We start from the raw sequence: 26728 nt of genomic DNA, 5'->3' as shown, positions 1-26728 counted from the left end.
CATGGGGGAGACCAGCGTTTCTCAAAATGGTGGTCCTGATCCAAAAGGGAGTTGCAGGGGGGTCACAGTATTGCTAACCTTACTTCTGTGTTGCCTTCAGAGCTGGGCAGCTGGAGAGTGGTGGCTGCTGACTGAGTGCCCAGCTCTGCAGGCAGCAGCGCAGAAGTAAAGGTGGCAATACCATACCATGCCATCTTTACTTTTGCGCTGCTGCTGGCAGTGGATCTGCCTTCAGATTTGGGCTCCCGGCCAGCAGGTGCTGCTCTTCAGCTGCCCAGCTCTGAAGGCACAGAAGTAAGGGTAGCAGTACTGCGACCCCCCACACACACTTCCTTTTTGGGTCAAGACTCGTATAATTCCAACACCATGAAATTTCAGATTTAAATAGCTGAAAGCATGAAATTTATTATTTTTAAAATCATATGATTGTGAAATTGAACCAAATGGACCGTGAATTTGGTAGGGCCCTACATATAAATATGCAGAAGCTAAACATGATTTGCTATTGAAAGTAACAATGTAGCTGTTGTATAGCAAGTGTCCTAATAAATGTTTGTTTGATTTCAGGCTACCTCCAGTATCATTTTATCTCATACCCAAGTAGAAACTCATGAGGGTGAAAATCCTCCAAGTCTATCAGCTAAAAGCCTGGAGAGGAGCAACTCTAGCAACAGCAGCAGTCTGGATTCTCTTAAAGCTGACACAGATCTTAGCAGTAAGACTCTCTTGGCAGTATTCACCTAAAACTGTTAACTTATTTCGGTTTTAATCAGCTCAGTAGATAAGGGTCTCTTACCAGCATTTATTTTCTCTGGGGATGTTGCATGTCATGTAAGCGCTGTATGGTAATATGTATTAATCTTTTTCAGTTAAGATAGCTCTTCGATTCTGTGGATGAGTACAAATTGTAATGGCATTTTTCTTAAGAAGTGATTTAGAAAAAGCAGACTCTTGTTACCAGTTGAAGGAAGGCCTGCAATAATATTTCTCTGTCCTCACCAGAAATGGTGGTTGTATTCATAATAGAGAGGCTCAGGTGTCACAGATCAATTGAGATGATACAAGTGAGAGTAATGGAATGTATAACAGAGAGAACTGAAGAAAATATAGCTAAGTTTATTTCATTTGATTATTCAGACAAATAAGATTTGAAAGTTGGAAATATACTTTGAACAGAAAATCAAATTAAAATGTAATTTAAAAACAAAAACAGCCTTGAAATTTGAGAAAGGTGGACTTAAGGTTCATAAGCAACTTAACTCTGATCCCATAACCCTTTTCACCACCAGCCTAATAAGTCATGTGAATAATATTCGAATGATATTAGGATATATTTCTAAACATTAGAAACTTCATATCATTAACTACTAATGAACTTTCCTATTACCTCAAATTTTCCCAACAGTATTTCTTTGGCTGCTAAGCCCTTGTCTACACTGTAAACTTACATCAGTATAACTACATTACTGAGGGGTGTGGAAAATCCACAGCCCTGAGCAACACAGTTATACCAGCCTAACTCCCAGTGTAGACAGCGCTATGTCAACGGGAGGGCTTCTCCTGTCAACATAACTACTGCCTCTCAGGGAAGTGGAGTACCTATGCCGATGGGAGAAGCTCTGCCTTTGGCATAGGTAGTGTCTTCACTAAGCCCTAAAGTGGTGCATCTGCATCGCTGTAGTACCGTATGTGTAGACAAGTTCTGAGTAAGCATATTTTTAGGCAGAAAAAGCATTTTCATATGGTATGAAGGTCAAACTCTGAACTGTATGAAAATTGTTCTTATAATCTGAACTGGTATGGACCTACAGTCATGACTTCATAAAGTTTTATTTTTGAACCGCAGCAATCTCCTTTCTCTCTAGTGCAGCGAAGCAGTCAGATGGAGAGTCAGCTTCTCATGGACAGTATTTGTGAACAGAATTTATTTGAGGTATGTAGGTATCTAAAAGGCCATTAATTTTTTTCCTAATAAGAGATATGTTGCCTGTCTTCTCTTTAGATACTCTTTTGCATGCACTCTTGCTAATGAGCATACTCTAATTATTGATGTGTACACTTTATTCACTCTGTAGAAATTTCAGGATGGTGTTATCACAGTAGGGGAGTTTTTTACGCTTCTCCAGGTCCATATTCTAATTCAGAAGCCCCGGCAGAGTCATCTTCCAGCCAATGTGAGTATCTAACCTCTCAAACGCATACTCATCACTGCCACTTAAAATGTATTTATTTCAATTATTTTATAGAATCTGACTAAAGACAGCTAAAGAAGTTGAGTTGTAAAGATCTTTGTTACCAGGCCCACAGACTAACCAGCCTCCTTCCCTTTCCCCCAGTTTACTTCTGAATAAATCTGGACAGTTTATTTTCCAGCCCTGTAGATCAGAGCGCTTCAGAATTATTACACACAAAGGGCTTATCTACATGAACGCTTAGTTTGTGGCATGCCAGGGTGTGAATCTACCCCTGCTAGCCTGCTGCGCACTAAGTATCTGTGTGGGCCCTTCTAACGTGCACTAGTAGTTCTTTTGTATGCATTGATCTACTCCCATATCCTGTACTCTGCTTTGAAACTGGCTTTGTAAATATATTCTGTAGTGCAGCTTCTAATTGGTAAAATGGCAATGGTTACATTGGGGCTCGTCTAATAGTCCAATTTCTGTTTCTGATTTCTTCCTTGTGCCAATAGGAACTGCTCGTTGTGCCAGAGATGATGCACACAGCACTCCTGGAAAGTGGGAACATTTAGCTTCTTATAACAGCAATCTCTGTCTAGCTTAGGAGTAGCTTAGGGTTAGGGTGGTGCAGGGGTGATGGGCATAGGAGGGAGATAAAGGTGCTCTCTGGCTGCCCAGCCAGTGCTTTGGCAGGTCATCCTCCGCAGCCCTCTAGAGCAGTGGTCTCCAAACTTCTTGGCTCGCACGCCCCCAGAGTGACCCGCTGCAGGCGGGCCACTGACGGAAGAAGACCAGAAGACCAGCTGCAGGTGGGCTGCCGGAGGGGAACACCAGCGGTGGACGTGCAGAGCTGCTGCCGAAGAAAAAAACTGTGGAGCGCCGTCCGGCGGCGCTATTGCTGCCGCGCACCCTCTGGGATAATCTCGCGCACCCCAGTTTGGAGACCACTGCCCTAGAGGACTGTGGGGGGTGAGGGGGGGGAGGAGCAATGATAGCAGGCGCTCCATGACTCCAGATCAGTTTCCCCAGATGGGCGCAGGAGGGGGTGCAAGGGTTAGGGGTAAAGGGGGCACAGTGCAGGGGTTAGGGGTGCAGGAGGTTGGTGCAAGGGTTAGGAGTGTTGGAGGTTGGTGCAGGGGTTACGGGCACAGATGGGGGTGAAGTTGTTCTTCAGCTGCCTAGCCAGTGCTTAATTTGTGCTGTATCAGGTCAGTTGGAGAGGGAAGCAGCTGCTTCTGCAAAGTAAGTCAATATGGCTTCCTGACTTAATTTGCAGAAGTAGCTGCCTCCCTCCCCAATTGATCTGATATGACAATGATGTTGGGAGAGGTTTCCTAAATTGTTTGGCTTCTTAAACTGTGGCAATAGGAGCATGGGCGATTTTGCTACCTGTCTTGATCTATCACCTCCCTTTTCTCTGTACGTGTTGGGAGAGGGAATATAGGGTCTGGAAGATGTGGAAGTAGCCTCATAGGCTATAGAGCTGAAGACAGCTGCTTCCCTGCCTTTGAGATCCTATATTTAGAGCTCTGCATGGATACAGAATTTGTATCCGCATCCAATCCACAAAAATGGACCGTGGATATCTGCATCTGCATCCACAGATGCGTATATCCGCTGATATAAAGCGGTTATACATGGATTTGCAGACTCTAGCCATTTTACTAGTGAATGAACAGTCAACAAAACCAAAAGCTTCCTTCATCCATCCTTGCGTCAAGTTAGAACAGCCTACGTAAATTCTTGTCTATGAATAAAATTTTCAAAAGCATCCAGTGACTTAAGCACTTAGGAGTCTGATTGAAAGTCAGTTGGACTTGGTCTTCTAAGTCACATGGGTGCTTTTGAAAATTGTAGCCTTCATGTTTTACTCTACCAGTTTTCCTGAACTGTAACCTGTCTACAGATACTCTAGGACTGGCCTTTAAGAATAAAAATACTTGGCACTCATGTAGCATGCTTCATCCCTAGATCTCAAAGTGCTTCACAAAGGTGAGTAAATTTGAGGTATAGAAGTGATGTGACTTACCTTAAGATGCATAGTAAATTTGGTACAGGATGGAATATAACTCAGCACTTCTAACTCCTAGTGCTGTGCCCTTTCCACTAGGCCATGCTGCCAGCCATAGGAACTTTCTCTCCAATAAAATTTCCGCTAAATAACTATCTTGATCCTGGAACTAATTTCTGGATGTGGATTTGACTTGAAGTTGGTGTTTCTGAAATGCACTCTCTTGGATTTTTCAGTTTCATTCCTATTTCCCTCTCTAGTATGCAGTAAACACAGCTCCTACTCCAGAAGACCTGATTTTCAGCCAGTACATTTATCGCCCCAAGCTGCAGATTTATGAAGAAGATTGCCAGGTTCTCTCTCAGATGATAGAAGAGTAAGAGAGGGGTTGTTTTTTTTGTCATTCACAGGGAATGTTAGTTTTTTTGTTTAACCCATCATCTTAGATTTGGCTGCATGCAGGATGGCCTGAAGGGAGTAATTCCATTATTTTCCAATGGACAGGTGGAAAAAAGTTCAAGACTGTAGTAAGCCTGTTTAATTTTAAACAAGTATCATTTAAACCTATGGGTTAAAGCTGAATGTGGGAAAGTCTTGGTAGGACTTGTGGGTGTGGGGGTGGGTAGAGACAAATCTGCCAACAGTGATTTAATTTGTTCTTTATCTCCTCTGACCTGTAAATGTAACTTAATGTTAGCAGAAGTAAACATTTTTATCAAAGCCGATAAAAGATAGCAAACAGAAGAAAGATCATGGTGGATTATAATCTGCCATTATCTGTTCTAATTCTCCAGAATTTATCAAATTAAAATACAGACCGTACGATATCCCAGAGACTTAAGTTTTCCTGTTCATGATTGATTCTAGTATCTGATTCTTTAGTCACACTGCAGTTAAAGTGCTAAAACAAAATATAGGAAATAGAATGTAAAAGCCGTCCTAAAACCTTAACAACCGTAACACCAATTCCATTTCCTCCTCCTTTGTTCCCTGAACAACTCTTCCCTGCATGCTCAGCCTTCCCTAAAAAAAAAAAAAAAAAAGACAGTTGGGGAAAACATGAGCTTTGCATCATATTCTGTAGGTCATCAAATCTGGGCTTGTGCAGATTTGAGATGGAAATAAATTCCAGGTTGCCTCTTGTTTAAACCAATGGACTGTTAGCTTTACTGTCATGGATAATCTAACACAGTATCTCACAGGAAGAGGCAGTCTCTCAAGTAATCAAGGAAAAAGCCACTTGGGAATTTATAGCTCAAAAACACCACCTTAAACTTCACCTGGAACACAGCTAGTAACCAATGGAGATATCAGAGCAGCAGATGTTTAATGTGCTTTCATGCTGAAAGCAAGCTGCAATTTTCAGATTACTTGAATTTCTAGATTTCATTGCAATAATCCAGCTTCAAGGTGACAAAAGACTTGATAACCATAGCATGGTCCATATTAAAAAAAAAAATGGTACAGCCTTTATGCCCCAGGCCGAGGATAAAAATAAAAAACACTTTTGGTAAATTTTTACATGGATATCCAACAAAATCTCCAAGTTGTGAATAAAACTGTAGGTTTATCCTGTTAATTGGCGTAGGTTCTGATATATTGGGAATTACTTCTGGGTGCCTTACTTATCCTGTAAACATTATGGATGAAATCTTGGCTCCACTGAAGTCAAAGGCAAAACTCCATTGACTTGAGTGGGGTCAGGATTTCATCCTTAGTCACCTTGATCTCATCCATGCCCCAATCTTAGACACCAAATAAGTCACTGCACTGAACCAGCCAGCTCAGATATGGAAATAAATTGAATGATGACAGCATACTGAGGATGTTACCTGCAGCTACTCACTAACTCTCCCAGCAGCCGTACATTAACCTTGAGCAAGAGGAGTACGAATATAAACCTCGGAGATCAGTCAGTCCAGTTAGTTTTACTTCTGAGGAGTTTTTCCTATAAATATAGGAACCACACTTAAGCTGTACCCACAGTACCCATACTATTCACATAGCCACAATAGTACAAATGGAGCTGAATTGGGTCGGAAATGCTTCTTTAAGAATAAAGCAGCTATACAGCAGTTAGAAACCAACAGTTCTACTTTCATTCTGATATAGCAGTCTTCATGCATTTAATTCCCTGGACAACAAAAAGAGATTATGCCCCTTTATTCTACATAAATTCACGCTTCTGGAGTTTGTTGACCTGTAATTTTGTAACTGGGATTAAAGAATAACATAATTAAGTGTAAAGAAATTGAGGAGATTAAATATTCTGTGAAGACTACCTCCTTCACAATGTTGTCTGTTAGGAATTTTTAATCAAAAGAGGGGTAATATCCAAAAGATAGTGAAAGGGTAGTGAGGGAGTCAGGTCTGACAAGTTAGTCAAAGGCACTGAGTCCTACTTAAAAAAAATACTTACATCTCCATGCTTAGTTAAAACTCAGTGTAGTAGATTTGCATAAAATGCATAACCTCTTGTGTGCTGGCTTACATGGCTATAACAAGACCGTTCTCTGACCTTTTTTCATATTTCAGTTTAAAGTTATGTGCAGGAGTCCAGGATAAACTTTTGGTGGATGTGAATAAGAGCCTCTGGGAGGTGATGAGGACCTTCTCTGACAAAGAGGTAATACCAACTGTTACAGTCTTATTGCATGCAGTTATAAAAACTTGAATGGTGACTGGACATGACTCACTAATTGTGGGACAAAAGGCAAATTGTTATTCTAGATTCAAAACCTGCTAGGAGACAGGAAATAAAGAGCTGGAATCAACAATGATTTTCATCATGGCAAAAAGTTAACAGCAGAATAGCTAAGAATTGTATATTAAGTCTTGTGCTTTAGTATATTAACAATCTGGAAAAGGGGAGTGAGTTGTAAGGTAGCAAAATTTCATAGGTTCTCAGGCCAGAAGGGACCATTTGGATTATCATGTCTCACTTCTTGTATAACACAGGCTGTAGAACTTCCCCAAAATAATCCCGAGAGTATAGTTTTAGAAAAATATCCAATCTTAATTTTAAAATTGTCAGCGATGGAGAATCCACAGGATCCTTGGTAAATTGTTTTAACAACTGTTAAAAATTTACCCCATATTTCTAGTCTGAATTTGTCTAGTTTCAATCTTCAGTTTGAGGGTGATACAAAGTTATTTGGCTTAGTTGAGTTCAGAGAAGACTTAGGAATTTCAGAGGGACCTAACCAAGCTAGGAGAATTGACTACACAATGGCAGATGATGACCAGTGTTGACAAATGCAAAGTAATGAATGTTGGATGGAAAAATTTGAACTACTCATACACCTTTCTGGATTCTAAATTAATTCATCAACTCAGGAAAAGGATCGGCATGTCACTGTAGACCATGCAATGAAGAATTCTGCTCAGTGCACTCCTACAGTCAGAAGAGCAAACAGGATGTTAGGATGCGTAACGAATGTTATGGATAAGGCTGTCTGTCTGTCACAGAGGTCATGGAAGTCACGGATTCCGTGAGTTTCCATGACCTCCGTGACTTCTGCAGCAGTCTGTGCTGGCTCAGAGGCTGCTTGAGCCAGGCAGCCCCTGCGCCAGCAGCAGCAGTTTGGGTGTGTGGGAGGGGGCTCAGGGCTGTGGGAGGGAATTGAGGTGCAGGGCGGCGCTTACCTGGGGGAGGGGCTCCCCCTGGCATGTTCCTGTAGCTCCTAGGACTGAGTAGGGAGCCTAGTAAGGGGTAGGAAGCCCTTCCAGCCCCCCCTCTCCCACTCCAGCACCAGCAGGGGTCCCAGGCCATGTGCTGCCACTTGAGTCTCCTTCCCCCGCCCCCAACCACCAGCAGGGGTCCTGGGCCACCCGCTCCCTCAGCACCCATGGCCCCCTGGCCCAAGTTTACTGCCTGTGACCTGTCCATGACTTTTACTGAAAATACCCATGACTAAAACGTAGCCTTAGTTATGGATAATACAGAAAATATTATGCCATTATATAAATCAGTGGGCTGCCTCCCATCTGGAATGCTGTATGCAGCATTGGTCACTCCATCTCAGAAAGGGGTATTAGAGTTGGCAAGGGTTTGGAGAAAGACAATGAGAATGATTAGGGACATGGAAAAATTCTTATATGAAGAAATTGAAAACATTTGGATCTGAAAAAAAAGGGGACAAATAAAAGTATACAAAATAATTAATAGTATTGAGAAAGTAGATCAGGAGCTTCAATGTCTCAATACAAGAACAAGGGGACATTCAATGAAACTGGAACATGGTAAAATCAAAAGTGATAAAGAAATACTTTATCACACGATTCATAATTAAACTGTGGAACTCATTGTCATAGGATTATGTCATTGAGGCCAAGACCTTAGCAGGATTCAGAGATGGGTTGGACATTATGGATAACAACTTTTGGATATTTGTTATAGCTAATGCTAACAAATGTTGCAAGAGATACTAAACCAATCTCTATTAGGGATTAGAATGAAACCTTCATGTGGAGGTAGATTGTAATGTATCTGCATGTCTAGAGTGTGGCTGGTGTGTGTCTTTCACCCTCCCCTGAAGCTTCTAGAGCTGGCCACTGTTGGAGCCAAGATATTGGACTAGATGAACCACAAATGTAATTCAGTATGGCAATACCATATATATATTGTAGAGTTTTGCTAAGTGTCTCAAATAACCAGGGCAACAAATTTCAGAGTACTTACCGTATATACTCATTCATAAGCCGAATACTTTTTTACCAAAAGTATTGCATCAAAGAGTGGGGGTCAGGTTATAAATGGGTCTACACCAAAATTTGATGATTTTAAACTCTATGAAATCATTGAATTGAATATCTAATACATGGTCGTTTTGTTTACCTGAAGCATTCACAGGCATGGAGCCCCTCAGCTCCCTGTGGCCGCGGTTCGCCGTTCCCAGCCAATGGGAGCTTGAACGGCGAACCGCAGCCACAAGGAGCTGAGGGGCTTTGTGCCTGTGAATGCTCCAGATAAACAAAACGTCCCAACCCGCCAGCGGCTTACCCTGACGGGCCAGGAGCCAAAGTTTGCCAACCCCTGAAATATAAGGTCGGCTTATGAAAGGGTCATACAGTTTTTACTATTTTTACCTATCCATCTTGGGGAGGGGGGGTGTCGGCTTAGAAACGAACGGGCTAATGAACGAGGATATACAGTAAGGCAAAAAAAATACATATCACTCCTTTTATGTTCTGAAAGCTCCTCTTCTCTGGTTATTGGACATAAGTGTCCAATGCTATTGGTGTTTAGATACTTTGTGTGCTACTCTACCTTTTGAATAAGGGATTTCCAATTTGCTAAGTCTGTGCAAAGGATAAAGTACTAAATTGTATTGAGCCTGATTATCATTATGGAACTTCCTGACCCAAATGTTTGATTCCTAGTGTGTAGCACCCTGTATGGATACAAAATTTTTATCTGCATCTGATCCACAAACCTGGCCCCTGTCCCAAAGAGGATTGTGATGGACTTCCTTGGGGTGCAGCCTGGAACTGGGGTACCGCTGAGACCTCTGGCATACCAGCCTGGGCCCCTCTCACGTTGTGAGGCAGTGACAAGCTGCAATCCTCTCCAGGCCTTATTCTTACACAGCCATACACAAGCTGGGACACCCCAAGCTGCAGTTACATGAATGCTTCTCCTAGCCAGTCATGAACCAAGAATAGGGAGGCTCCAGCCAGCTTCGCCCCCCTCCCTCCCAACTCCACAGCCTAGGACCCCAGAGCTGTACCAGCTTGCGCTGGTCAAAAGCCTGACCAGTGTAAGTTTATTTCCCTGTCCACCCCTCACTCAATGTGGAGAGGACAATGCACCAGCCCCTGTTCCTGAGCAGATTTACCTTTGCACTTCAAACACCACACTGTTTTAGTAAAAATATAAAACAAATTTATTATCTACAGAAATATTTTAAGTGATTATAAGTAATAGTGTACAGATCAAAGTTGGTTACCTAAGAAATAAATAAAATTACAATCTAAATTTTATAAACTAGACAGGATTTGAAATAAGCAGTGTTTTACCCTGATGGTACCAGTAGTCCACCAATCTTCCATACACAGGCAGTGTTTTGTTCTTTCTCGCCTGGGACCCTCTTCCTCAGATCAGTCTTTGTTCCTAAGGTGTTTCCAGGTGATGTGTTGTAGGGGGAGTGAGGCCAGTGGTGGTGTCATTTTCCCCCCTTTTATAGCTTCCTCCATGTGGAGGGGACTTCATTGCTCCAAGCAAAGCCCCACCACAGTTAGTGGAAAAATACTGACACAGGATGGAGTTTAATATCACATGACCTAGTCATGTGCCCTTGCGTGCTTCGATGAGTCATAGCAGCCATTACCTATATATTGGCTCAAGTGTCCACAGGAAAACTCATCAGGTGAGGCTAAGCTTTTCCCATGGCCCATTGTTTTCGTTGATGGGCCCTTACCTTGAATAGACCCATCACAATATGCCACCTAGACTGGATGTAAATTACCTTATGGGAGTTACCCAAGAGAAAGCAAATTTGAAATACAGATGCATAGTCAAATATTCATAACTCCAGATACAAAAATGATACATGCATACATATAGGATAATCATATGCAGCAAACCATAACTTTTCCATTCACACCTCATGACATATTTTGAACAAGATGCATCATAATCATATCACTATGGTGAATATGGAATGCAGTTTCACAAGGATATCTGCAGATTTGCAGGACTCTAGATATAAAACTTGGATCCGCATTCATCTGTGATCCGCAAACATGGTCCATGGATATCCGCAGATTTGCTGGGCTCTACTTGTGACTTTCATATGCTGCTACTAGACAGTTGAATCAGTCCCAAAGATTAACTTTATGTAACTTTCTAATTCACCTTGCCTATTGTTCTTCCCATCCATTGCAGCTGAAGAACTTTGGAACAGAGTTGAATAAAATGAAATCCTGTTTCACCAAGAAGAGTAAAGTCCTGGCTCACAAGGGGAAAGTGAAATTGTATGATCATTTGGTGCAGAACACACAGGTATTAAGGTTGGAGAAGGGAAGAGGGTGGTAGAGAGCCATTAGGGATTCCTGATTTATTTATTTCATTTATATTTAAAATGTGTAAGGTGAGTTGGGACTATCAAATCATGCACATAACTATCCTATGTAAATATGCATTCTACTACTGTTAATCTCCTACTTATTCCCTCATATTGTGGAATCTTATTTTAAATTTGATTGTGAACACGTTAGGGCAGGGGCAATATCTTTCTATGCACTTACACAGTGGGGACCTTGCTCCTGATTCAGACCTGTGGATGCTACACACTGCAAAGTACGAAAGGGGAGGGGGAGAGTAGCAATGACATGGGCACTGCTATCTTCTTATGGTGTGATCATATTGCACTACAAAGTAATGAGAGTGGGGATATCAGCATAGGCCACCAGTGAGAGAAATAAATGGAGCATTTGTCCCATTGTGAAGGACATCTCAGAATTTGCTTATTTCTTAAAGGGTCAAACAGGTTAGCATTTGCTCAAAAACTATCTTCTCAGTTAGCACCCTGCATCATCTCTCCTCTTCCTGAGAAAAGTGATTGAAAGATTATGGCAAAGCAGCTCTGGTGTCATCTGAAATCCTGTGATTGCCTTAACTGCTGTCTATCTGGTTTTAGGTCAAAGTATGATAGACTGCATTGGCTTCACTGGTCCATTTCCTAGCAAGCAGAGATCAGTGTGAGAGTCCTAGAAAACCAGAACTATTATTTAAATACAGCCATAGATTTATGTGAAAATATATTACCAAACAAAAATGAAACATAATTGTTCAATTTTACTCTTAGATCCAATGGGAGAAACTACAGTCAAGAATAGCAAAAATGGATGAATTCCTCAGGGAGATGGATAGTTGTCTTTTTGCTCTGGAAACAAGTAAGTGTTTCAGATCCTAGTTCAAGAATTTTCATTTACTGGAGTATAAACACCTCTTAACTTCTCTGGAAGAGTTACTATTCCAGAGGTGGTCAAACTACGGCCCGCGGGCCACATCTGGCCCACGGGACCGTCCTGCCCAGCCCTTGAGCTCCCAGACGGGGAGGCTAGCTCCTGGCCCTGCCCCTGCTGTCCCCCCTTTCCAGCAGCCACGTGGGCAGCGTGGCTTGTGCCTGCCCACCTCCCAGGCTTTCCAATAAGCCAGTCCTGCCTCTCCGAGTGGCATGGTAAGGAGGTGGTTGGGGGTTGGATAAGGGGCAGGGGGTTTCCAGGGACAGGGAATGGGGTGGTTGGATGGGGCGGAGGTTCTGGGGTGGGGCGGTCAGAGGACGGGGAGCAGGGGGCGATTGGATAGACGGAGTCCCAGGGGGGCCTCTCAGGGGGTGAGGGGTAGATAGGGGTCGGGGCAGTCAGGGAGCAGGAGGTGGTTGGATGGGGTAGAGATTCTGGGAGGGGGTGGTCAGAGGACAGGGAATATGGGAGGTTGGATAGGCGTGGGAGTCTCGGGGGGGCCTGTCAGGGAGCGGGGGTGTGGATAGGGGTTGGGGCAGTCAGGGGACAGGGAGCAGGGGGGGTTGGATAGGGGCTGGGAGGGCAGTTGGGGCAGCTTCCTGGGGGGGTTGGATGGGTCGGGGGATCTGAGGGGGCAGTCAGGGGGTGAGAAGTGGGAGTGGGCGGATAGGGGGCGGGGGCTAGGCTGTTTGGGGAGGCAAAGCCTTTCCTACCCGGCCCTCCATACAGTTTCCCAACCCTGATGTGGCCCTTGGGTCAAAAAGTTTGCCCACCCCTGTACTATTCAAATGATCACTTACAAGCAGAAACTAGCAAAGGGGTGTTGGAGCATTACAAGTCCTGTACTGTGAGTAACTTGTCTGTACGAGGCTGGTTGGATAGGCCTGTGATTGTAGATTTGGCTTAAGGGAACCTTGTAAGTAGGACGTGGAGACTAAGTGAAATGTGCACCATGAGTTTCAAAATTGCTATACTGGGATATAGCACAAATAAGATTTTTACCCACCATCCACTGCTACCTGAAATTTTCTGTGTAAACTCTAGAACTACAGGCTTCTTGTCACATGTGTCTATATTGTCATTTTTGACAAAGTAAAACTGCAGCTCATTGTTATAATAGCTGAAGACAACTGAAACCTAAACATTGAGCCTGACTGATACAAAGAGAGGCTGAATTCCTGCAGAAGTTACTGCTGTGCTTCAGAATAGTGTGGTAGGTAGAGAATGGCTTCTAACGCTTCTTTCCTTTAGTTACTAAGTTGGAAGAATGTGAAGCAGATATCAGTGATCCAGTGTCAGAGTGGGAGTCCAAAGTGAGAAACTCTGAGAAAGGTAATGGGGCCAGCTGAGGTGTATTTCCATTAATGAACTCTGGGGATGGAAAGGTTTGTGATCCAGAGTAGGGGATATCTACCTCCAGGCTAGTGTGAAAGCAAACACGGACGGTGGGCATCTTACCACCACAGTTGTCTTCACTGGGTTGGGAGATGGCTATCCACAAAAACCATCCTTTCTGCATTTTGTCTTTTTTCTGGAAAATCAGAACTTGGAATACAATGAGCTGAAAAGAACATGGGCTGGCTATAGTGCATTGTTCTACAAGTGCTGAATAATTGCCCATTTCTACTGACATCCTAGAAAGGGTAATTACCGTCACTCTGGGGTCTCTCCTGATGTTGAGAACCAGGGCTGCACAGCCAGTCGGGTTTTTTTTTTCATGCTTCTCATACTGCTTGCAGATCTTTCATAGCTTTTTTTAAAATTTCTTAGAACTTGAAAACCTCAAAGTCCAAGAAGAGGAGCTTCAAAGGTAGAATTTCGCACAATGATTCTTTTACATCTATTTAAAGCCTGCATGTGCACTAAGGTTCTAGAGATTGAATCAGGGTGCTTTGTCTTCCCAGGAGCATCTGATTTTGTTGCTATATTTCTGTAGGGATCTGTCAAATCTGGAGGTTCAGAAGAAGCAGGGGTTTTCTGAGATAAACCGTCTGAAGAATAAAGCAAGTGACTGTGAGGAGCTCCTTGACAAATACAAGTAAGAGAAGGGAAGGGTCTTCACCTTTGATTCTTATCCCAGAGATCAACCAGTTTCTTCTCCCCACATTGGTAGTGCTAATGCATTTTTAATTGTTGCTACATTTGGGAGCCTATCTCCTGGTAATGTAGAATTAGCAGTAAAGTTTCTGTGAGTTTAGTGCATAGTAGGATGCACTGATTTTATATACAAAAGAGACATTGCAAAATCTCTTCCTATAGCAGTCTCCTCCCCTTCCAAAATGAGTATTTTTGTTTTAAAGTTTAGTGTTACCTCTCAATAGAAGACAAAATTTTAAATATTTCCTGGAAGGTCATGCTCATGCTACTGTTTCCATCTGTCCACAGGGACAGCAAAATGCCGGCTTCTATTAGCACATTTATGTGGTGCTAGATGTTGTATGTACATCTAGTACTTTTATCTTTTTCCACTTTGTGTCTTTGTTTGTAACTCACGTTTTTCTTCTTTAGCTTCACTGAATGGGAGATCAGTGAATGGAGCGACCAACAGGCAGTGTTCTTCTTCCTTTATGATTCTATAGAACTGACTATTACATTTGGACCACCAGTGGGTGAGTGGCAAAATCTGGCAGGAGCTTTCTCTGGCTTACAAACCAAAAGGTTTACATAATATAAATCCATCAGATCAGGCTGACCTTATACTAGTAGGAGAGGGCAAACATACTAGAATGGAAGCACTCAAACTGTGAGTTACGGTAGTTATGGATTGGAGTCTGGGCCTGATTTTTTTTTTAACAAAAGGATTAAATTATACAACCTGGATGTCTGCTCTAGAGAGATTTCTGAGGTGTTAGGAAGTGCACACAGTCTGGAAATACACCCTTATAATCTGGTTTGTTTTTGGTCTCTCACAGATGGTGCTATTTTCAATCACAATCCCTGCAGAAAGATTGTTGATATGAGCTTTGAATCTCTGTTGGATGGTAAGGCTCTGAAGTGGCTTGCTGCTCTGGTCCTTGGGTTTGCCGTTTTGTGGGAAGGCATCTGCACACTTGCACTTTATCTGCAAGTGCATTGCCTGGCAGTGCCAAACAGAGATTATTGATTACAAATATAAACAGTTCTGAAGAATAATTCTTTCTTTTGTCTTACAGAAGAAAAAGCTCCACTCTCATCATGTCTAGTCCAAAGGCTCATCTTCCAGTTTATTGAAAGTCAGGGTTCCTGGCATACAAAATGCACAACAATGGACCACCTGCCCCAGGTAATGTTCCAAGAAGCTAAACTACGGAGCCCTGAGAAGATGATCATGGAATCTATTCTGATCAACAGAATAAAGATGATATTCTTTAACAATGATTTCTTAAAATAAAGTTCAGCCTTGAATTAATTCATATTCTGCTGCTTAAGTGTTTGCCATAAGGAAAGTGATTCTAAAGCTGTAGTTTCAATCAGTCATAAATCATACAGTAAAGTATCTGGTTCTGCTCTGAATGGTTACTCTGTATAACTGTAGATTCCTCAATCAATAGATCTGTTCCCTGATTGATGTCTGCTTGCTTTACAATTGAAATGTTTTACTGCTTCTGTTAGTACTACAGAGACAGCACAACCATCCAGGACAGAAATTCTATTCTGGTTCCTACATAATTAATAGAATAGTGGTTTTAATTGCAGAACCAAATTTGGCCTTCCCACAACGATGCAGAGGTATATTTGAGAGCAGAACTCGGGCAGCGGAATTTTTATCTATGGTGATACTTGAGCAGTTTCATTTTTAGATCCCAGACTGAGTGTAGAGCTAGCAGTTAAGATTATGGGGTTTTTTATGTACTTTCTAGAGTAGAACTGCAATTTAAAATGTTATGTAGCTTACAAGAGTAAACTCTAATATGATTACTTTATCTGATTGTCCACTTAGATGCTGCATGAGGTCTCATTAGTGGTGAATCGCTGTCGACTCTTAGGAGAAGAGATTGTGTTTCTGAACAGATGGGGTGGAAAGTTTAATCTTCTGAAGACAGAAGTGGACAATACAAAGTGAGTGATTAAAGATCACACCTACTGCAATTCAACGCCAAAAAAGTGCTGTTAGTGACTACTCACAAACAGAAGACTTTGAAACACACTTTCCGTCTAACTTTAATAATGGAAGTCAGCTGACATCCAAAAACGTCATTGTTTTTGTTGTTTTTTTTTAAAAATTCAGCACTTTTTTAAAAAACAAAACCCTAACTTCAGAATAGCAGAAAATGAACAGTTCAGGGATTCTGTCAGCTTCATTACTGACACATCTTTCATCACTTGCTACCTGCCACTTTGATACATACCTCTATCCAAAGCATTAGATCAGGGAGTCAGGACCAAGAGTTCTTCAAGTAGATGTAGCTGTGTATTCCACTTAGGTGTATGCGCACCCAACACACTGGAGCTGGAGAATTTTGCCTAGCAGTACCAGTAGAGGAGCAGTGCTGTGGCCACGAGGGATGAGCCCCTCCCTGGCTCTATGGGGCAGCATCACCCCAAAACCTCCACCCGGCTCCTCCCAGATCCTTCTTTCCCCTTGTGGCTGGAGTTGTTTGCTCTGTGTGGTCTTAACCTCTCACTATTTTAGTGTTTTTTCTAGTTGTATATAATTAATTAGTACACTTAGTGGTAGTTAAATTAGGGTTAGCTGTATTTAGTTAAGTATTCCCTTCTGATGCCCTTACCAGGGTTTAAACATGGTCTATTGTGTCGGGGAGTGATCCCTAACAATTCTTCAGACGTGGAGTTTGTGGTGTTTGGGTGAGGCCCACGTCAAGGAGCAGTGTTCGATCTGTAAATCAGTCACAAAATGAACTCAAGTGGCTAAGGGCCTTTGCCTAAAACAGCACCTGCTTGAAGAGGCCATGTGGCTTGCTTCAATACCAAGGCCCTTGTTGGATCAGAGGTCACTCTCAGGTTCTGAGAGTGCTGCCACTTTGTGCCCTGGAGCAGGTGTCTCTCCGAAGAAACGGAGGAGCCGTTCCCTGTGGCATGTACCAACGAAAAGGTCATGTAAGGCCAATCAAGACTACTCTAGATCTTGTGGGGACTCTTGCCTCTTCCAGGAAGAGCATGGAGCAGCACAGAGTTAGTGCTAACCTCCCTACCGCTCCCCAGGACTCAGTAGGGATGTTAGAGACCCTGTTAGATTGTTTCCATGTCGGTACCATACCAGGTGGCTGCAGACCTCCTTTGCCCTTCTGCCCCGACCTCTCCTTTGGTCCTAGACTTTGCCACGGCTGAGTCATTTTTAGCCCCATTGGCTGGACAGGCCACTGAACCCTTAGGTCTGTTGACACTACACCCCAGTGTTCCCCTTCCACAGTCTGGAACTGGGGAAGTACCAGGCTCAATGGAAGGGACCTTAGCACTGGGAAACTCCTTGGCACTGTTGCAGTTGGAGCTGAGGTGTTACTGTGGTGGCACTCATCACCTTCCACTTCAGCACCGTCAATCACCTTGGTACCAGGGCTGACTTTGGGGTCGACTCTACTTCCACCACTGGAAACAATGGAGGTGTACTCAGTGCCAGCGATACCATTTCCACCATCTGTGTCAGTTTTATCTTTGTTGTGGGCTACGGATGAGCCAGACTGGTTGCTGTCACCCTCAGAGCTGGCTCCACCTTTATCCTCTTAAGCCCAGGACTCATCAGCATCCAGATTGGGATCTTCCTCCTCCTCTCCCACTCTCCATTGTCTGACTCCCATCGGGGGCCATTTATGGAACACTGGCAATCAGAATTAGTGCTTGTCTTGTGGTCAGGAAGCCTATTGGCCACCAATGCCCTTACCTATACCTGTGGAATCCATGGATTTTCCTCATCTTGCCCTAAGGTGAGGTCACCAGGCAGGTCTGTGGCAGTGACCGTCAAGCCACCATAGGTCCAGGCACCAGTAAACCTTCCCATCACCTCCAGCCTCGTCCATCCAGGTCCATTGGTCCTGAAGCAGGATCTGGCTATGGCACAGTTAACCACTTCCTCTTTATCCTCGAACAATTCTGCACTGCCAAGCTCTTCCTCTCCTTCAGTACCAGAGGATGTCAAGGCATACCAGGACCTCCCTGGGTATTCAGGAGGAGTTTCTCTAGAAGAATACCCATATGTTTTGGATCTCTTGCAGCCATCTGTCCCTGGGAGAGTCACCCTTCCTACTAACAATGCGCTCCTAGAACCTGCTAAGGTTCTCTGGAGCACTCTGGATTCAATACTGCCTAATGTGAAACCCATGGAGAAATTCTACTTCATTCCAGTGCAGGGATTTGAGGGGTTTTAGTCCCATAATGCATCAAACTCCATGGTTGTAACTGCGGTGAACAATAGAGCCCAACAGGGCAGGTTTATTTCCACTCCCAACGACAAGAACTCTAGATAGATGGTCCTGGTGGGTAGGAAGATTTACACCTTCTCTTCCTTGCAGATGTGTATTGCTGACCAGCAGGCACTGCTGTCCAAATACGATTTTGTGAACTGGATGGCTATGTCTAAGTTTGCAAACTAGCTGCCTGAAGCCTCGAGGAAGGACTTTCAGGCATTTATCACTGAGGGCTGGTTGGTGGCTAAGACTTTGTTGCAGTCTGCACTGGATGTGGCGAATAGTTCAGCCAGAGTGATGACCTTGGCAGTGACCATGAGGAAAGCATCTTAGCCGCTGAAATTTGGGCATTGCTCCCAACATGCAACAGGCCATAGAGGATTTGCCCTTCGATGGATAAGTGTTTTGTTTGACAAGATGGATGAGACTCTACACTCTAGGGCTACCCTACGGTTCTCAGGGGTGTACACACCGGCAGTGGAGAGGGACCACTGCTGTGATCAATATCAGCAGCAGTATCATCCACAGCATGCATTTGGGCAGCCTTTCCCTCCCCCACGACAGCAGGACTACCCCAGAAAGGGGCATAGGTCCCAGAGGAAGAGGCATTTGGGTCTGGGGTTTGGCCAATCCCACACACCTTCACCTGGCACCCCCCGAGCACCTGTTTTGACTCCTTGGTCCAGAGCAGAGTTCCAGGGGTCACTCCCTTCTTCCGGTACCCTTTGTTTGGGGACTGGCTGACTCGTTTTCACAATGCTTGGGGTCTGATCTCCCCAGACAGCTGGGTTCTAAGAACCATCAGATTGGGCTAAGCCATCCAGTTCCTTTCCACCTCTCTACCGACCCTCCCTCCCCATTCCTCTTCAGGGACCCCTCTCATGAGATAGTGCTCCTCAAGCAGGTTTGCTTGCTACTGGCTTTGAGAGCAGTGGAGGATGTTCTGCCAGAACGCTGGGGTCAAGGCTTCTAATCTCAGTACTTTCTGGTGTCCAGATCCAAGGAAGAAATGAGACCTATTCTTGACCTTCACGGCCTCAACAAATATATCAAATACATGAGGTTCTGAATGGTCACTCTATCAACTATCCTCCCTGCGTTGTCTCAGAATGTCTGGTTTGCTGCTCCGAACCTTCAGGACACGATTCACATGGTGATTTTGCCAAGCCTTAGACTATTCCTTTGATTCATCATAGTGGAGTGCCGTTTTCAGTATATGGTGCTTCCCGTTGATCTCTCTTTCGCCCCTAGGGTTTTTACCAACTGCATGGTTGTGGTGATGGTGTACCTCAGGAAGAAAAAATCAACATCTTCCTGTACCTGGATGACTGGTTACTGAGAGGCAGGTCCCAGAGAGGAAGTCCTTTCCCATGTCGATGCTACATTACGGTTGCTTGACCCGTCTGGGTCTCTTTGCTTGACCCGTCTGGGTCTCAGTAAGTTAACTTTGGTTCTCGCGCAGAAAATAGAGTTCATTGGGATCCTAATAAACTCTAAGAGTTTGAGAGCATTTTTGCCTACCAAGAGCCTTCAGGCGATTTGCCACCTTTGAGACTACAGACTGAGGCAGTCTTCCACAACAGTTCGGACATTTGCAGGGCTGCTTAAGTGGGCATCCATCCATACATTTACGAACCATTATGCCGTTATCGCATCTGCCAGGGAAGAAGCAAGCTTTGGTAGGGCTGTCCTGTAATCTTTGTTTGGGTAGGCTGTAAGCCAGCGGTGGGCACACTTTTTGGGCCGAGGGCCACATCTGGGTGGGGAAATTGTATGCAGGGCAGGGGGTTGGGGTGCAGGAGGGAGTGCAGGAGGTGGGGGGGTGCGGTGTGCAAAAACTGGCTCAGGGCAAGGGATTGGGGCAGAGTTGGGGTGCAGGGTGTATGGGGGGGCTCAGGGAAGGGAGGTTGGGTTGCAGGAGGGGTGTGGACTGCGGGAGGGAGCTCAGGGCAGGGGATTGGGGTGCACAGGGGTGCAGGGTGCAGGCAGGGGGCTTAGGGAAGGGAGTTGGGGGACAGGGTGCAGGAGGGGTTCGGGCTCAGGCCCAGCACCGCTTACCTAAAGTGGCTCTGGGGTGGCAGCAGCGCACACTGGGGCAAGGGCAGGCTCCCTGTCTGCCTGCCCTGGCCCCACGCCGCGCCACTCCGGGAAACAGCCAGAACCATGTCCCTGCACGGTCCCTGGGGGGGAGGGGAGGGGGACACAGGGCTCTGTGTGCTGTCCTTGCCACGCCTCCAGGTACCTCCCCCGAAGCTCCCATTAGCCGTGGTTCCCCGTTCCCAGCCAATGGAAGCTGCGGGGGCGGTGCCTGGAGGCAAGGGCAATGCACGGGGCCCCAGAGAAGTGGTTCCGGCCGCTTCTGAGAACAGCATGGGGCCTGCGGCACCACAGGGGGTAATCCTGCTGGCTGGATCCAAAGCCCTGAGGGCCTGGATCCAGCCCGTGGCCTGTAGTTTGCCCACCCCGCGTTAAGCCCTGCCTTCTGGGTGGAGGGTACTGCTTATGAGTCACCTAAGTGGAATACACTGCTGCATCTGTTTGAAGAAGAAATGGTTACTTACTGTAACTGTGGTTCTTTGAGATGTGATGCAGACATGTATTCTGTGACCCACTTCTGTCCCCTCTGCATCGGAGTCTAGTCTCTGCACGTTGGTGTGAAGGAACTGAGGGGGGTTGGGGCGCCCCCACCTCATATGGCCAAAGGAGGGGCTGTGGCTACAAGGCACAAGCACTCCCCATTTACGGTACTGCTAGGCAAAATTCTCTGGCTTCGGTGTGCTGGGTGCGCACACATCTAAGTGGAATACACAGCTGCATCACATCTCAAAGAATCTCAGTTACAGTAAGTAACTGTCTTTTTCTTACAGTTGGTCTTCAGGGAAAAAAATCAAAACAGCAAAGCGAAGACATCTTAAGTTTGCTTCAGACAGGTAGAAAAACACATTGCTTAACTTCTAGTTCATTTAAAGCACAGTAATCCTTCATTTTCCCAGTTCCCACTTTCCCATGGTGCTTCCTTGTCCTGTGGCATGGCTGGGCTGAGCTGGAAAAGTACTTACTCTTCATTGCAGGATCCCTCTTCCAGATTTCCATTGCCTCTTTGTATCCCTGTTCTAGTTAACCCTTTCTCTATGTTCCTTAATGTGGGGTATATACACAGGCTGGATTTTTTTGGTAATATCCCTCATTAATGCCCTGTGTCCCTCATCACAACATAACAAAAGAAAAGGCAGTACTCTTTAGCGAGGTCAACAAAACAAATGTGCAGTTACATATTTGGAGAAATGAGGTTTGTTTATTTATTTTTTTTTGAAGGGTGGAAATCCAGAAAAGGAATCTTTCCTCTCCCTTCCTGCCCTAGTCCTTCCAAAACAATTCTGCCTTAAGACAAAATGTGGCATATTAACCTTTAGGGAGATTGGTTTCTTCTGAGGGGAACTTGGGCCTTATTACTTAAAATGGGAAGATTCCTTCAACCTTACCCACTGCTACACTATAAACAAATTCTATTGATGCTCTTCAAGAATATACAGTGAAGAATATACAGTGAGGCTGTGTGTAACGTCTGTGTTAAGACACTAGTCTTTCACATCTGGAGACACAATTTCAAAGGAAGCTGTATTATAGAAAGCCACGACTTAACCCTCTGCATGTACATTTTGTTTTCCATGCAGAGTGAAGCTCTTGTTCTCCACTTCCACAGCTTTTGCAAAGTTTGAGGTGACACTCTTTCTATCTGCCAACTACCCATCAGCTCCACTCCCTTTCACTGTCCAAAAATGGATTGGGAGCCTTGGGTGAGTAGCACAAGCAGAAGAATAAAGGACTTTGGGCATACTTTTCACTTCAAAGCAGGGAACAGGAAGCTTAAATGCTAAGAAGTATACTGTCAGAAGCTCACCTGAGATGATGATTTCTTTTTGTCTTTCCCAGCCATGATGAAATTTCTGCTGTTCTGTCCAATGTGCCACTGGGCACCAACTACCTGACGAGAATGGTCAAAATGATTCATCATAACTTGCTCCAGGGTTCCCTGATCATTCACTAAATCCACTCAGGTCAATACAGTTCTCAAGCTGGATGTCTGTCCTCTTCAAACTTACAAGAGTTGCCAGCTTCTTTCAGTGCTATGAGAATCTGATTTAGCAACTGACTGTGAAATTGTCCAATATTTAAACCACTGAAATGAAATCTCAGTAAGCCTACTACCAAATACCTCTCCTATACTAAAGCATGCTGAGGGAATGCAGAAATCTCTGTAGAGCCAAGGAGGAATTTCAGATGGCTTCCATTAATTTGTCCCACTTTTCTCATATTTTTTTCCTCTTCCCCAACCCTTCCAGCTACTGCTGGTTTTGGTTTCCCTTTTGTTACACTCTGCCACATAAAAGAAATTCTAGCTCCTATAACCACCAGAATTAGCCTGGTAATTTCTCTGGTCTGTTATTACCAAGGGCTATTGTCTATCTTCCAAGGCTTGCATGACTGGAAGTTATTATCACTAACTAGCCCAGATTTCAAGTTTGATTATATCAGCTGACTGGAATGTCGCTCAGATCACAGAAACTATAATTCTGGTTTCTGCTGCTTGACAAAATTATAACTTACGAAATTCACAAATGTCATGCACACAGTTAGAAGTTTCTTTTTAAGGTTACAGATCCCTGTTTCTAACCATTGATTTTGCAGCGCAACAGACCCCAAAGTCACATGGATCAAGTTGTGAACTTTTCATTGTGGTATTTGGTTCTAATCATTCTGCACATAGATCCTTTTCTATTGCTAAGGTGTTAAGCTATTTGATGCACTTACTTAGGCTAGGCTCCCTATTTCTCAAAGGGGTAAGAAGGCTAGATATGTAAATCTGCTTTTGCTTAGTGTATTCAGGAGGTGACATGGTAGGAGATGTTCAGAAGGGCTGGATCTATCAAGCACACTTCTAGCACCGACCATTTTGATACTATCTTGCTTGAGGGAGCTGTTTCCTTAGAAAAAAAAACTCTGTGGTGATTTTCATTAAATAGATGGACTTTTCTCTGCCTAAACAGAGACCCAAATAGTGTTTGCTCTGTTTTTATCTGCAGTATTGGTACAAATGGTTATAATAGATACAACAAATCCAGCTAAACAAATTCCAGCTATCTGAAAATGTCTTGTGATGTGTACTATGGTCTCAGAAACAAGCAGCTCTTTTAGTTGTATTTCAGTCAAATTGATCATGTTTTGCTTAATTATTTTATAATTAAGTTTCTAAAGAAAATTTTAGTAACTTTAATGAAACTGCCACTACTAGAATTTTTTGCTTTACCTTTATGGATACTTTATGGCAAAACCTTTTTTTAAATTTCATCATAAATGCATTTTTCTTCCAAATACAATCTCCTTTACCTGTCCTCCTTTTGTATCCTCACTGGAATAGGATCCTTGTTTAGCAAACCATCCAGATCATTGCTTTTCTTTAACTCTTTGTACTGATACTGGTAATAGATAAACTAGTAACAAATTCTAAACATTTGCTGAATGCCCTGGAGAAGTTGGTATATAATTTGCCACAGAAATCACTAACTGACATCCTGTCTGTCCCCAAGTTTCCTATAAATTGCATGAGCTGTAATGTTCTAGGAGCCTTAAGGAGCAATCAGTGCACTATATTTCAATGTTAGTCTTTGTAGCAAATTTTGTTCATAGAGACTGAATTCTTTGGTTTCAAAACTAGGAGATCTGGATAATACCTTTGGCATACTCTGGACTGTTTTATTAGTCTTAATAAAGTATATTCTTCAGATTGTCGGGACTGACATGGTCATGTCCTGGGTGTACAGACACTGTTCCTATGGTGTTGAAGCATCTAGCACTTCTCAACTCTCCATTCTGTAGGTGCCTGACTGTTTCTATATGCCTGTAAAGTATAAGTATTTTAAAATGTGTTTTCAGATGTTTAAGCATTGATATATTTTTATGAATTTCTCTGGTTTTTCCAATTTTTCCTTCCACATAAGGTAGAGAAAAGCTCATTAAACATTTGTATCATTAATACTTTTCTTCTCTTCTTTACTGTGAAATAATTTAGAAGTTAAATGGATATTGTCAACTCATATCAGATTTCCATCTGAAAATTTATCTAATAGCATGGGACTAGCTTTTGTCATTACCTGTAAATTATTACAGCAATATTTTTCTTCTGTCTTTTGTTTGTAAATTTGACTGTGTGTGTGTTCCACTGATTCTCCTGTATATAGTCTTAATTTCCTCCCATTGTCTGTGAATGACTTTCACAAAACAGGAGAAAAAATATATATAAAAATACCCTAGGAAAATGACCACAAGCTGGCAGAAGACTCTTGAGAGGCAGTACCAGAAACTACTTTTAATGCATTTTAAAATATATATTTAAATTGATGAAGTCTTGACATTTTTAACCAGCAGAGGGTGCTCCTGCAATACTTCATAAAGTGCTGTGCTGCATGGCGGTAAATGAATTGTCTGAGAGACATCAAAGAAAAACTAAGCCAAGAAAATCAGGGGACTGGAAGGACTGGGGTGGAATATGGTGAATTGTCTGATCAGAGCGATCTTTGTAGCTGCTCTAGTTGGAGACCTAGAGGGTAGGGGAAATAGCAGAGAGAATGTAAGCACAGCAGAAATGAAGCAGCTCTAGTCTTGCATATAATTTTTAGTCATAGTGTGTGTACACATGAACTCCTCCAAGGATTTTAGAAGTTGACGTTAACGGCATATTGTCATTCAAAGAGTAATTTCCCCCAGTTTTCCTCTACGGTTTCAGACTTGACTTATGACTCTAAACGTAGAAGTAATATATCTACTAGAATTAATTTGCAAAGATAAATTCAATTAGAACCTCATTTCTAAAGTTTTCACAATTATTCTGCATATGCCCATTGTTCAGTCAGGCAACTCCATGAATAACTCTAAAGTATCTGATCATTTGCGTCTTCAATTTGATTCTCTGAAAGTGTTGAGCTGGGTTAGAACCCAACACCTCTGAATCCCGGGCCTATGCCTCTTTTTCGAAAGCCTGGGTAGTTGTTAGATTTTGCATAAAAAGAGAGAGATGACTTCAGTATGAGTAATCTACAAATGACAGTATTTGCTCCTTTTTAAATTCTCTTTTATCATAAGAATACAATGCCATCTGTAGAAGAGGCTGGTGATGCAAAAGAAGGAACATGAGTCAGAACTACCCTATTTTAATATAAACTAGGGCTGTCAAGCGATTAAAACATCACAATTAATTGCACTGTTAAACAATAATAGAATACTATTTATTTAAATATTTTGGGTGTTTTCTACATTTTCAAATATATTGATTTCAATTACAACACAGAATACGATGTGTATACTGCTCACTTTATCTAACAACTACCCAAGCTTTCGAAAAAGAGGCACAGGCCTGGGATTCAGAGGTGTTGGGTTCTAAACCCAGCTCAACACTTTAAGAGAATCAAATTTTTTATTAGATATTTGCACTGTAAAAAACAAAAGAAATAGTATTTTTCAATTCACCTAATACAAATACTGTAGTGCAATCTCTTTATCATGAAAGTTGAACTTACAAATGTAAAATTATGAAAAAAACCCCTGCATTAAAAAATAAAACAATGTAAAACTTTAGAGCCTACAAGTCCACTCTGTCCTATTTCTTGTTCAGCCAGTCACTCAAACAAGTTTGTTTACATTTGCAGGAGATAATGCTGCCCACTTCTTGTTCACAATGTCATCTGAAAGTGAGGACAGACGTTCTCATGGCACTGTTGTAGCTGGCATCGCAAGATATTTACATGCCAGATATGCTAAAGATTCATATGCTTCATGCTTCAACCACCATTCCAGAGGACATGCGTCCATGCTGATGACTGGTTCTGCTCAATAACAATCCAAAGCAGTGTGGACTGGTACATGTTCATTTTCATCATCTGAGTCAGATGCCACCAGCAGAAGACTGATTTTCTTTTTTTGGTGGTTCAGGTTCTGTAGTTCCGCATCAAAGTGTTGCTCTTTTAAGACTTCAGAAAGCATGCTCCACACCTCATCACTCTCAGATTTTGGAAGGTACTTCGGATTCTTAAACTTTGGGTAGAGTGCTGTCTTGAGAAATCTCACATTGGTACCTTCTTTGCATTTTGTCAAATCGGCAGCGAAAGTGTTCTTAAAATGAACATGTGCTGAGTCATCATCCGAGACTGCCATAACATGAAATATATGGCAGAATG

General features: G+C 43.1%; 1 protein-coding gene across 2 annotated transcripts in view; it reads left to right on the top strand.

Moving 5' to 3' along the window:
• KNL1 (kinetochore scaffold 1) overlaps positions 1-24894 on the top strand; it is a 45767-nt gene extending 20873 nt beyond the window's left edge. The window contains exons 11-27 of one of the 2 annotated variants that reach the window (XM_075129701.1): positions 568-715; positions 1866-1933; positions 2076-2174; positions 4449-4564; positions 6724-6814; positions 11075-11191; positions 11997-12084; positions 13408-13488; positions 13927-13966; positions 14093-14194; positions 14665-14765; positions 15069-15137; positions 15309-15418; positions 16076-16194; positions 21365-21427; positions 22172-22294; positions 22431-24894. In XM_075129701.1, coding sequence (XP_074985802.1) covers positions 568-715; positions 1866-1933; positions 2076-2174; positions 4449-4564; positions 6724-6814; positions 11075-11191; positions 11997-12084; positions 13408-13488; positions 13927-13966; positions 14093-14194; positions 14665-14765; positions 15069-15137; positions 15309-15418; positions 16076-16194; positions 21365-21427; positions 22172-22294; positions 22431-22545 — 1650 coding nt within the window. In that variant the 3' untranslated portion in view covers positions 22546-24894. The remainder of the gene's footprint in view (positions 1-567; positions 716-1865; positions 1934-2075; positions 2175-4448; positions 4565-6723; positions 6815-11074; positions 11192-11996; positions 12085-13407; positions 13489-13926; positions 13967-14092; positions 14195-14664; positions 14766-15068; positions 15138-15308; positions 15419-16075; positions 16195-21364; positions 21428-22171; positions 22295-22430) is intronic. The other variant, XM_048854842.2, reaches the window with a different exon arrangement.
• The last annotated feature ends 1834 nt before the right edge of the window (positions 24895-26728 follow it).

Source organism: Caretta caretta, chromosome 6 (assembly GCF_965140235.1).
Source record: "Caretta caretta isolate rCarCar2 chromosome 6, rCarCar1.hap1, whole genome shotgun sequence".
NCBI classification, from domain to species: Eukaryota; Metazoa; Chordata; order Testudines; family Cheloniidae; genus Caretta; species Caretta caretta.
This window is presented reverse-complemented; position numbering and strand designations above follow the sequence as displayed.